Here is a 12,723-nt window from a genome sequence, read left to right as displayed (position 1 = left end):
CTCTCATAATAAAAAAATGAATGAGGAGTTGTTGCTTATGGATGAGCAAAGAAAGTTGTTTGTGGAGATGATATCTACTCCTGGTGAAGATGCTCTGAAGACTGTTGAAATGACAACAAAGGATTTAGAATATTACATAAACTTAGTTGATAAAGGAACAGCAGGTTTAAGAGGATTAACTCCAATTTTGAAAGAAGTTCTGCTGTGGGTAAAATGCTATCAAATAGCATTGCATGCTACAAGAGAAATCATTTGTGAAAGGAGTCAATGGATGCAGCAATCTTCATCATTGTCTTATTTTAAGAAATTGCCACAGTCAACCCAACCTTCAGCAGCCACCACCCTGATCAGGCAGCAGCCATCAACATTGAGGCAAGATCTTCCACCAGCAAAAAGATTGTGACTTTTAAAGGATCATATGATGGTTAATATTCTTTTAGCAATAAAGTATTTTTAATTAAGGCACAATATATACTTTAGATTCTTAAATATAATGCTATTGAACACAATATACTATAGTATAATGTAAACACAATGTTTACATGCATTGAGAAACCAAGAAGTTTGGGTGACTTCCTTTATTGAAATATTCACTTTACTGCAGTGGTCTGGAACTGAACCCACGATATCTCTGAGGTATGTCTATGTTGTATTTGATGGTGTTCTCCTTATCATTTTCAGACTTATGGACACATATTTACAGGATCGGTAATCTGGGTGTTTTGAAGGGATAAATAAAGCTGCCCTAGGAGATTTTAAGTCTCCAGAGTTGCAGTCTTCAGAGGCTTGTATAAGACTGCTTGTTTCATTTTGGAGGATTTCTTTGGATTGGAGCAGGGTAGTTGAAAACACTTATTTATTCATTTAACAAATACTTATTGAGCATTACTCTGAGTAAGGCACTTGAGATAAAATATAAAAGTCCTTTCTTGAATGGGTTTGTAGTTTAGTGGGCAGACATACAAAGTAAATATTATATCTTAATACAGTGAGACTCACTGAATCCATAAGGCTAGGCAATGATTTAAACATTAGAGTCATAGTTTTAGGGAAGAAAGGATATTAGAAATTCTTTGTCTCATCAGGGTGCTTTGTAGGGTTGTGAGCAAGAATTCCATTAAAGTACACCACCAAAGAGTTTCAGTTAGCTGTCCTTCATTTGTGTGCCTGGTGAGTAGTCTTCTCCCACCTGTCAATTGTTCTTCTAAGCAAAAATAACTTGGCATCCTGGTTTGGGGAATTACTTGGGGAGCATTATTTGTGGAACATAATGACATGACATTTACACATACTCACCTTCTGACTTTCAGTGTGAAGGTTGTATATATGTGTGAATATGCACACACCACTATGTAATTCTAAACACTTTGGAAATATCTTTCAGTATATGTAGTTTTCTTGCTTCCTTGAAATTGCTTCCTTGAAATTACTTTCTTGTAATATAGTACTAGAGAGTTATCCCATCTCCAAAATCTTTGGCCTGGAAAACATAGGGAATTGAAGGATCCACACATATTCTGCCCAATCAGTTATTAAATGGTTTGAAGACTAAGTTTTTCTCTCCCTGCCTTGGAAAGTAATGAAATGTGGAGGCAACTCGAATCGCTGCCTTGCACCTCTCTTCCCTGCTTTCCTACATTTCCAGAAGAATTGATGGCCTTTTTTACCCTTGATGATATGAGGCTTTCTCTTCTCAAGTAAAGAGTGGAGGAATGAGAATGAGGAGCCTAGACTTTCCTAGTTTATATTGCCATCTTGTAAGTAGGATACAGGAATAAAAGACATAGACATTCTCATTTAATCCTGATAACAGCCCTGTGACTTGAAGTAGGTGAAATTATGGATACTTTCTTTTCTATATTTTATATTTTCCATATGAGCATGAAATACTTTTATAATCAGAAAAACTGCAAATATATACTATAAAAACATTTTAATGTTTTTCCCTCTCCAAAATTGGAGCCACAGTTTTGTTTCAATATCCTGCTTTTTCACACATTGTTCTTATCTCATATGCAGATCTACATGTCATTAAATATTCCTTGAAAAAATGGTTTATACTTGCTCAATAAATCCATATATGAAGGTGAACTAGTTTTACCATCATAGACCACTTAGGATAAATAATGGAAGATCTATACAAAGAAACATTATGCAACTATTAAAAATCACAGTTTCAGAGTATTTAATAACTCTGGAAAATGCTCATGATATGAATTTAAAAAGATACTATAAGGATGTGAAACCTGCTACCAATTTTGTAAAATACAAACATAGATTTATTGAGATATCAAAACTACTAACATTTTGGTGTATATCTAGATGTAAGATTAAGGTTACTTTTGGTTTTTATTTCATTGAATTTCAGAAAATCTCCACAGTGTCAGTACATTTACTTTACATTCAGAAAAATATGCATATTAAAAAAGCATTACCATGAGTGATCAGATAGAAAATATAAAAGAGAGTTTGGATCAAAACGGTGGACTGTACACAGCATTCACTTATCCGCTCTCATAATCCTTAAACTGATAAAAAAAAAATTTGTATGTAGAAACTCTGTGTGTGTATGTTGAATATCATTTAAAAAAAAAAAAAGAAGGCTTTGTGAGGAATCCCTGGAAGATAGGAAGCAGATGGAAAGGCTGCTGAGGAGGCTGGCGGGTGACAGGCCGCCAGAGAAGAGTAGGGGAGCCGGCCAGTCTGGCTTGGGTTTGAGGGAAGCAGTCGCGGGGCGCGTGAGGAAATGAAAGAGTGAGCGCCTGTGACTGTGTAGACAGAACGCATTGCGCGCACTAACCCGCCCTGCTGCTGCTGGCGGAAAGGAAGGCGGAATGGCGGGGGCGGGGCTGAGGCTCAGGCGGGCTCTGTGGGGTCGGATTCCCGAAGCGGCAAAAACCCTGGCGCCAGAGCTAGGCCGAGCAGAGCAACATTGCTAAGCCGAGGCCGCGCGGACTTCTCAGAGACCCGCCGCAGCCCGCGACTTTGGCTCTGCAGCCATCGCTCTTATTCCATTCCTGTCCTCTCCTTCTCTGTCGCCGTTCCGCAGCCGCAGCACCATCGATAACAGCTAAGTGGTCAATTCGGGGGACCTAGAGGGTTGGGAGTCTGGGCGGGCGCAAGGCGCGGGCAGCACACACAAGCCCGCCATCTCCTGCAGCAACTGCCACTGCTGCAGATACCTCTCCCGGGCGAGAGAGAAGAATACTGTCCAGAGGCCCCCGCTGTCCTAGTGCCCACGGTCAGAGTTAGAGCGTTTCTGCCAAGCCTTGTTGAGAGCCTTGCCTTTGGGGAAGGGAGAAGGAGAACGGAAAAGACAGGATCTCTCTTTTTTCGGAGATCACGAAAAAAAGATATCATACTGGATAGTGCTGACTTTTTGTCAGCTTAATCTAGCAAGTGGCAACGTTGCCGAGCCTCCTTAAACCCAGAGCCATGTCGCCCCCAACAGTGCCTCCGATGGGGGTAGATGGCGTGTCCGCATATCTGATGAAGAAAAGGCACACCCACAGGAAGCAGCGGCGCAAGCCCACTTTTCTCACGCGTAGGAACATCGTGGGCTGCCGCATTCAACACGGCTGGAAGGAAGGCAACGAGCCCGTGGAGCAGTGGAAGGGCACCGTGCTTGAGCAGATTTCCGTGAAGCCCACTCTCTACATTATCAAATATGATGGCAAAGATAGTGTGTATGGATTAGAACTGCACCGAGATAAGAGAGTTTTGGCGCTAGAGATCCTTCCTGAGAGAGTGCCAACTCCTCGCATTGATTCGCGCCTGGCAGATTTCCTAATTGGCAAGGCAGTGGGTCATGTGTTTGAGGGTGAGCACGGTACAAAAGATGAATGGAAGGGCATGGTTCTGGCGCGAGCTCCCGTGATGGACACTTGGTTTTACATCACCTACGAGAAAGATCCAGTCCTTTATATGTACACGCTGCTGGATGACTACAAAGATGGTGACCTGCGCATCATTCCAGATTCCAACTACTATTTACCTACAGCAGAACGGGAGCCTGGAGAGGTTGTCGACAGCCTCGTGGGCAAGCAGGTGGAGCACGCCAAAGATGATGGGTCCAAGAGAACCGGCATTTTCATCCATCAAGTGGTGGCCAAGCCATCTGTCTACTTCATTAAGTTTGATGATGATATTCACATTTATGTCTATGGTTTGGTGAAAACCCCCTAAATTCATTGTGCTATTGCAAAGTTGTGGAACTATTAAATGTAAAATATGTCGTGTGAACGTTTGAGAACAGTTTTGCTGTCAGAGATTAAAGAATTTATTACTTACAGTGCCTCCAAATCTTACATTGACTAGTTCCACAGATTTGCCCCAAGTATACTTTGGTACTTTTGATATTGCCTTGTTCTGTAATCAAAAATTTAAATTGGGTACTAATAGAAAATTGAAAACGGTTTGTAAAATTTGAAACAATGGAAAACTAGATAAAGAAAAATAAATGGTGTACACACACTATATCCTTCCCTGCCCCAATTTCTTTGCCATACCAATTTTATTCTCCCCAGGTAACAAGTGTTAAGAACATAATGTATCCTCTTAAAGTTTGTTTCAGTCCTTTGTACAGAAACAGCAAGCCCCATTATTTCTTTGTAATTGCTTTTCTCCCTTGACATGTCCTTCTGATCAGTAGCTACAGATATCTTTCCCTCTCCTCCATGCCTCCCTCTTCCCTCTGTCTCCCTCTGGAATTTATTTTTGTATATAGTATAAGATAGATATCCAACTATACATTTTGTTCACATTGGATACCTGATTGTACCATCACATTTATTAAGTAAATCACCCATTTCCCCTCTCCCTCTATTTCTCCTTGTCTTCCTCCCTTTTCCTAACAGCTGGATACACAGTACATATTTATGTACCAAAATGGTACCATTTATGTACCATTCTATTACTGATGGTCTTTTAAGTTATTTTCTTTTTTTTTTCCACCATAGCACTGCTATAATACATACTGGTGCTTTTATTTCTATAAGGTAGTTTCCCAGAAATGGGACTGCTATGTAGGTAGATATTTAATTTTAAGAGATATTACAAAATTACCATCCAAAATGAAAGTGCTCATTTTCCAGCATCCTCTCCAGCACTCTTTAATGTTTGCAAACCTGAATGGCAAAAAATTACATAGTATTTTTTCTTTAATTGACAAAGTCAATGAGTTTTTTTATTTTTTTGTTATTTTTTTACTGTTTGGACTATTTTGTGATTTGCTGGTGTTTATCCTTTGCTCATCTATCTATTGAATCTTTGATCTTTTCCTTATAAATCTGTAAGAATTCTAACTATGCTTACTATGTGGTGCATAATAATCAGTTGTAGCCCATATGTTATGATTTTCTCCATTTTATCATTAATCTTGACTTTATTGATATCTTCTTTTTTTCCTTTACAGTTTTTTTTTTTTAATTTAGATAGATTCCTATCTCCTTTTTAGCTTTTTGGTTTCTTGATTTTTTCAGCTCAGTGTTCCCACCCCTAGTCACACAAAAATGTACCTACATTTTTTTCTAAAAATGTTTATTAATTTTAAGCTTTAACAGTTTGATCCATCAGAATTTATTTTTATATATGGTATAAGATAGAGGCCCAAATACACATTTTGTTCATATTGGATACCTGACTATGCTATTACATTTATTAAATAAATCACCCATTTTCACATTGTTTGAATTGTACTGGCTTGACCATAAGCTTCAGACTCTGGTAAAGCAAGTCCCCTCTCATTAGTCTTTTTTTTTTTTTTTTTTTTTGTCTTCTTTTGTGTAATTTGTCCTAGATATTCATTCTTTCATGTAAAAATTGGAAGCATTCTTTTCATGTTTAAAAAAATTGTGATGTCTTAGAATTGTATTACCTTTCTGCATTTCTATATAGGGGATTATTTTAATAATAATATGAATCATTAACACTCAAGGATTTGGGTACATCATTAAAATCTTGGTGTTGTTTTTGTAGCGTTCTTCATATAGGTCCATCACATCTGATTAAATTTATCCCTAAATATTTTTACAGTTTTTGTCATATTTTGACAGTTGGAATTGGATATTTTCCCTCATTTGTATTTTTGGCAATATAAACAAACAAGATTTTTTTTCCTTCTATTTTCAGCTTACTAAATCCTCTGAATTACACTGGGTTTTTAAAATAGAATGTTTTGGACTTTCTCTAGATATATTGTCATCTCACCTGCAAATAGAGATAATTTTATTTCTTATAATGTTTGTATTATTATTAGATGATCTAGATTCTCCAAAACAATGTTGAATAATGATTACGATGGACATGCCTGTCTGGTTCTTAATTTTCGTTGAAAGTGTCTTTGGTATTCCCTATTTATATGACATTTGCTGTTGGTTATTAGTAAATAGTCATTAACCATAAACATGTTTAGGGAGTTTCTTCTACTCCTGTTTTATATAGTGTTATTACTAAAAGTGGCTCCTGAATTTTATCAAATGTCGTTTCAGCATCTACTGATAAAATAGTATGATTTTTTTTTTCCTTTAATTTGTTGACATGATGAATTAGAGTGGTGGTATTTGATGTTGAACCAAATTTGTGTTTCTGGAATAAATCCTACTTGGTCATGGTGTAATAATCATTTGATACATTACTGGATATTATTTACCAATATTTTGTTTAGTATTATTGCATTTACATTCCACATTGAAATTGTATTTTCAAGTTTTGTTATTAAAATTGTGCTAGCTTTAAAAAATGAAATTGTGAGTTTCCAGTCATTTTTCTGTGTTCTGGAATAATTTAAATAGCATTAAAATTATTTGTTCTTTAAAAATTAGCTAGTAAAGAGCTGTAAAAACAGTCTAATCCTGGTGACAATTTTGATGGTAGATCTTTAATCATGTTTCTTATCTCTTCAATGGTAATTGGTTTATTCAAGCTTTCTATTAAAAAGGAATATGTATTCTCTGTGAAATATAAAATTTAAAATTTTTCTATTACCAAGCTTCTCGATTGTATTATTCAGATGCTTTATGTCCTTGTAAAACATTGTAATAAAATCATCATCTATAATTGTTTTAAATTCTCTTTGTATTTTATTTATTTTGAAAAATTAAAACATAATATGGAAAGCATGATAGATATAATAAACATATGTTTACCTTCACCCAAAATTAACAAATTTCAACATTTTGGCATATTTGCAAAATATATATTTCCTTCCTCTGTAGAGGCAGACACTATCTTGAATTTAGTGTGAATCTTGCCTATGCTTTACATATTTACTGAAACTATAACCATAGTTGATAATAGTATTGACTTTTGTGTTTTAAAAAAAAATTCAGCATGAGGAGTAAGCTCAAAATCATGTGAAATTTCTTTTAGTTTTTGTTTAAGGGATCTTCTTTTATTTTCAGTTGGGAAACGGATTGCAACAACAAAAATAACCAATAACGTTGACCTTAGAGTGAAAGTTGCTGTTCTACGTACTTTTACCACTCCTGACACTCAGGGGGCCTTGGCCCTAGCCACAGCACCGGTGATTGACTGAAAAAGACAAAATTTCAGCTCTCAAGGAGGTTTTATCCTGGCTGTAGTGAGGCTGATATCCACCACCCACCCCTGACCTCAAGACCAGAGATAGACCTTATATTTTCCCATGATAATATTGAAGTTATCCCACTTTCTGACACTCGGCATTAGGGCTGGCCCCAATCCCGACACTGTTTTAAGAGTTTGGGACATAGCAGTGGACAAAACAAAAAGCTTCCTTTAATGATGGTCTTTTATCTTTCAAATAAGCTTCAGGCCAATAACAAAGATATAAGGTGGGTATAAAACACTACAAATGAACATTAAAATGGTGTGATAAATATTAAAGGGTTGAAGGGTGAATATGTGCTATGTGACAAACTATATAGTTTGTCTTCAGACAACAACAAAAAATAAAACTGTACATTTTAGATATCTATTAATGCTTCCTAGTCCCTGCTCTCTTACTAGGCCCCAAGTCCTGAACCAAGCATTAATTTATTCTGTGATGACATTGAGCTTTTAACATACAGTAAGAGAGTGAGGCTCAGCCCTGGCCTAAAATCTGGAGATAGAACAGGGAACAATCTAAACAAATCCCTACTCTCTTAGAGCATATATCCTAATGGGAAGAGGAAGATAGTCACCACCACCTTTATACCCCTGGCCCTTAGGTCTTATATTATCTCATTGTGATTTAAAAATATCCCACAACTTTTTAGTCAGACAGAGCAAAGTTTCACTCTAGTTCTAATTCTGTTCTAGAGGTTAAGTATACAGCAGTGAGCAAAATATGGAACCATGTCTTAGAGGAAGATAGAAAAAAAAAATCAATCTAGAGTTCTGTGTTCACCAACTATGCCTTTACCCCCTAACTTTCTGGATTCCTCGACTAGAACCAAGTTTCAGACTATTCCATGATAATATTGATATCACACTTGCTTCCTTTGAGTCAGAGAGAGGCTCAACCTTAATCAGGCAGTGAACCAAACTGTCAAAGTCTCTATTCTATTGAAATGTACATTTATTCTATTGAGAAGAGGCAGACAGTCATCCCCTTCTTGGACTACCAGTCTAGGATCAGATCTTATATTGTTCCATGGTGACATCAGAGTTCTCTCATTTTCTGACACCAAATCAGAGGCAGGACCGCACAATGGTTATGACACTGCTTTAAGAGAAGGAAATAGCTAGAAACAAAATCTTTGCTCCCATAGTGCTTATAGGTTACATCATGCTTAAGTGAAGACAGAGTCCCATCTTCTTTCTCCCAACACACTTTATACATACATCAGGATGTGATGATTGCTTTGAAAAAATTAAAGCAAGGTAAGTAAAGTGACAGAGTGGGGTCCTGGGCATGCTATTATATATATACAAATAGAGAAGTCCTCTCAGAACAGATGACATTTGAGTACACAGCAGAAAAAAGTGGGGGTGCAAACCATGTTGCTGATGCCTTGAGATATAATGTACCTGGAGTTTTGTGGTAGCAGCCTAGTGTCGCCAGATTGGCAGTGAGCAAGGAGGAGAATGGAAGGAGACAAGATCAGAGTTTGTCAGGGACCAGATCCATGTACAATCTATGGGCCACTGTAAAGAATTTGGATTTTAATCTGAGAAAGATAGGAAGTCATGTTTTGAGCAAAAATATGACAGTTGTCCTGGTTTCACTCATTTACTAATCTGATTTAAAATACCTCCTTCATCAGCAAACAAGATCTCATTTGTGCTTGGTCTCCTTTGCCCCATTGGACCATGCATCTTTTTTTCTCTTTGACATCCCTGAAGAACCCACCACCTCGAATGTATCCATGCCCTGGCTCTGCCAGCTTGCTAACTTTGACTCCTGGCTTTCTTCAGATAAGGAGATTGAAGAGAGATGAAGTCAAAATGTGTATTCAAGCTTGCATACCTCCAGAATTCCACCAGATATTCTTGAATGATGTGGTGAAAACATCAGAGACTGGGACAAAGGATTCTGGCTGAGTGGTTGCAACAGCAATTCAGACAGAAATTTGTAAGCTAATAATTTTTAGAAATGAATGTTAAGGAGCATTGTGAATAGGAATTAATATTGTGGCTGATTAACCATGTAAGGAAAAACCTCCAGCATTACGATTTATCTGTGGAGATCAGAGTTAAGGTGTGGGGGTGGGCAAGATTTTGAGAGCATGTATTTAAAAGGAAAGAATACAGAATTAAAGGCTAAACTAGTAAATATGGGTGTGAAAAGGTCTTCATTTTTTTCTCTTTTAGACTGTATCTGAACTGGCTCAAAAGGCATGAATGAGATGTAAAAGGTCTATATTGTCCATTGTTTGGACAAAATGTTTTTTGTAAAGATAGAAAAAAATTACCAATAAATTGGCTATTTTACTGAACTAATTAATTCTGTTTCTAGATTTACTCATGACTGCTTAATCTATATTCAAGGTTTTTGAAAATGAAAAAAATTCATGTTTTCTTTCCTTCCCATATTTTCCACATCCATCCATCATTCCTTCATTAAGCATTCATATCATAAAGAATATAGGTTTGTTTTTAAAGACGTCTAAATAATTCCCGAAGAAAGCTACATACTTACATGTTTCTCACAAATCTGGCTTTCTGCTTCAGTTACTTTGATTAGTACTTGTTTACTTTATCTTTCATTTATTCATAGAATGAAAAAAAATGTGCAAGACATTTTTCTAGAGGCCATGTATGAATAACACAGTCTTTTATCCTTCAAGTAGCCCTCAGACCAATAAGGTGGGTATAAAACTCTAAAAAAATGTAAAAGGAATGTGATAAATATCATTAAATGGTTAGAGGGGTGCATATGTACCATGTGAATACAGATGTATTAGTGTATAGTCAGGGCTTTCCAGAGAAACAAAACCAATAAGATTTACTCATTCATTCATTCACTCATTCATTGTAGGAATTATCTTATGTGATTATAGAGGCCAAGAAGTCCCATGGATTCTTTCTTGGTTGTAGAAAGTTCAGATACAACAACTTATCCTTCATGTTAGAAGGAATATCTTCACTTGATACCTAGAAATTTCACTGAGGTAGAAGGCCCTTGAATTTTAGTTGGATTTGTTTCTCATCCTCTAACACACAAATGTCTTACTAATGAGTTTAGAGAAGTTGCTACTTCCTGATCACCAGGTCCAATCAGCATAATGTCACCAATGTAATGTGTGATATTTTGTGGAAGGAAAGGTGAACAAGATCCCTGTGAACAAAATTATGACATAGGGATGGAGAGTTGTTATGCCCGCTCAGGTAGGACAATGAAGGTGTATTGCTGGTCTTCTGAGCTGAAAGCAAACTACTTCTGGAGGACCATATAGAAAAGAACGGAGAAAAAATTAATTTATTAGATCGATAGCTGCATACCATGGTCAAGAATTATGTTAACTTGCTCAAACAATAAAACCTAGTGCACCAGCTTCAATTGGAGTCATCACCTGCCTAATCTTATGATAATCCACTAACATTCTTCAAGATCTGTCTTCTGCACAGAAGGATATCCAAATAGGATAATTGAATGGGCATATGTTGAGAATCACTCTCCTGCACATATCAAGCCCTTAATAAAGACACTAATCTTTGCAATCATTCTAGGAATGCATTATCCCTTTTAATTTACTAGTTTCTCAGGTAGAGGCAATTCTAATGGCCTCCACTTAGCCTTTCCCACCTTTATATACCTCACTCCACAGATCAGGAAACCTATGTGGGGACTCTGCCAATTGCTAAATATGTCTATTCTAATAATGCATTCTGGAACTGAAGTAGTAATCATGGGATGATTTCAGGAACGCACTAGACCCATTGTGATCTGAACTAAAACTCCATTGCTCACTTGAGCTCCATTAGCCCCTACTCTGATTGGGGGACCACAGTTATGTTTTGGGTCTTCTGGAATCACTGGCAGTTCATAGCTAGTGTCCAGTAGTCCCCAAAACATCTGATTATTTCCTTTATCTCAGTGTACAATTTCCCTTCTAAAGATCATAGGTCCCTTTTGGGAAGTCCCTTTAGGAAAGATTAACAATATAAATTTTCAGCAGTGTATTGGTATCCTTCTTTAAGGTGCCCCAGTCTCCCTTTAATTCAAGAGGACCTGGGTATATTAATTGGCTCATTCTGAGAACTGATTGAGGGCCTGTGACTCTGCTATTTTTGTTGTTGTCATTTTGTTTGTTTGTTTTAAAGCTCTTTATTAGAATATAATTGCTTTACACAGTTGTGCCAGTTTTTGAGGTACATCAAACTCAATCAGCTGCATTTATACATATATCCCCATATCCCCTCCCTCCTGAGACACCTTCCCAGCCTCCCTATCCTGGTCCTCTAAGTCTTCGCCCATCATCGAATTTATCTCCCTATGTTATGCAGCAACTTCCCACTAGCTATCTATTTTACAGTTGGTAGTGTATATATGTCAATGCTACTCTCTCACTTCGTCTCAGCTTCCACTATGCCCTGCCAACCCCGTGACCTCAAGTCTGTTCTTTACAACTGCATCTTTATACTTGCCCTGTCACTGGGTTCATCAGTACCTTTTTTTTAGATTCCATATGTATGAGTTAGCATACATATTTGTTTTTCCCTTTCTGGCTTACTTCGCTCTGTATGACAGACTCTAGATCTATCTACTTCATTACATATAGCTCCATTTCATTCCTTTTTATGGCTGAGTAATATTCCATTGTATATATGTGCCACATCTTCTTTATCCTTTCATCTGTCGATAGGCATTTAGGTTGCTTCCATGTCCTGGCTATTGTAAATAGTGTTGCAATGAACATTATGGTACATGTTTCATGTTAGATTATGGCTTTCTCTGGGTATATGCCGAGTAGTGGGATTGCTGCATCATATGGTAGCTCTATTTATATTTTTTTAAGGAAACTCCATACTGTTTTCCATAGTGGCTGTACCAGTTTACATTCTCACCAACAGTGCAAGAGGGTTCCCTTTTCTCCACACCCTCTCCAGCATTTACTGTTTGTAGATTTTCTGGTGATGCCCATCCTAACTGGTGTGAAGTTAAACCTCGTAGTTTTGACTTGCATTTCTCTAATGATTAATGATGTTGAGCAATTTTCATGTGTTTGTTGGCCATCTGTATGTCTTCTTTGGAGAAATGTCTATTTAGGTCTCCTGCCCATTTGTGGATTGGTTTATGTGATTTTTTTGGTATTAAGC

General features: G+C 37.1%; 1 protein-coding gene across 1 annotated transcript; it reads left to right on the top strand.

Moving 5' to 3' along the window:
- The first annotated feature begins 3,435 nt into the window (after positions 1-3,435).
- On the top strand, positions 3,436-4,185 carry SPIN4 (spindlin family member 4). Its single transcript, XM_057718897.1, has one exon. It carries the CDS (start codon positions 3,436-3,438, stop codon positions 4,183-4,185), a length of 750 nt encoding a protein of 249 aa, XP_057574880.1.
- Positions 4,186-12,723: the final 8,538 nt, after the last annotated feature.

Source organism: Hippopotamus amphibius, chromosome X (genome assembly GCF_030028045.1).
Source record: "Hippopotamus amphibius kiboko isolate mHipAmp2 chromosome X, mHipAmp2.hap2, whole genome shotgun sequence".
In the NCBI taxonomy this organism is placed as follows: domain Eukaryota; kingdom Metazoa; phylum Chordata; class Mammalia; order Artiodactyla; family Hippopotamidae; genus Hippopotamus; species Hippopotamus amphibius.
Note: the sequence above shows the minus strand (reverse complement) of the source record. Positions and strands in the feature narration are given on the sequence as shown.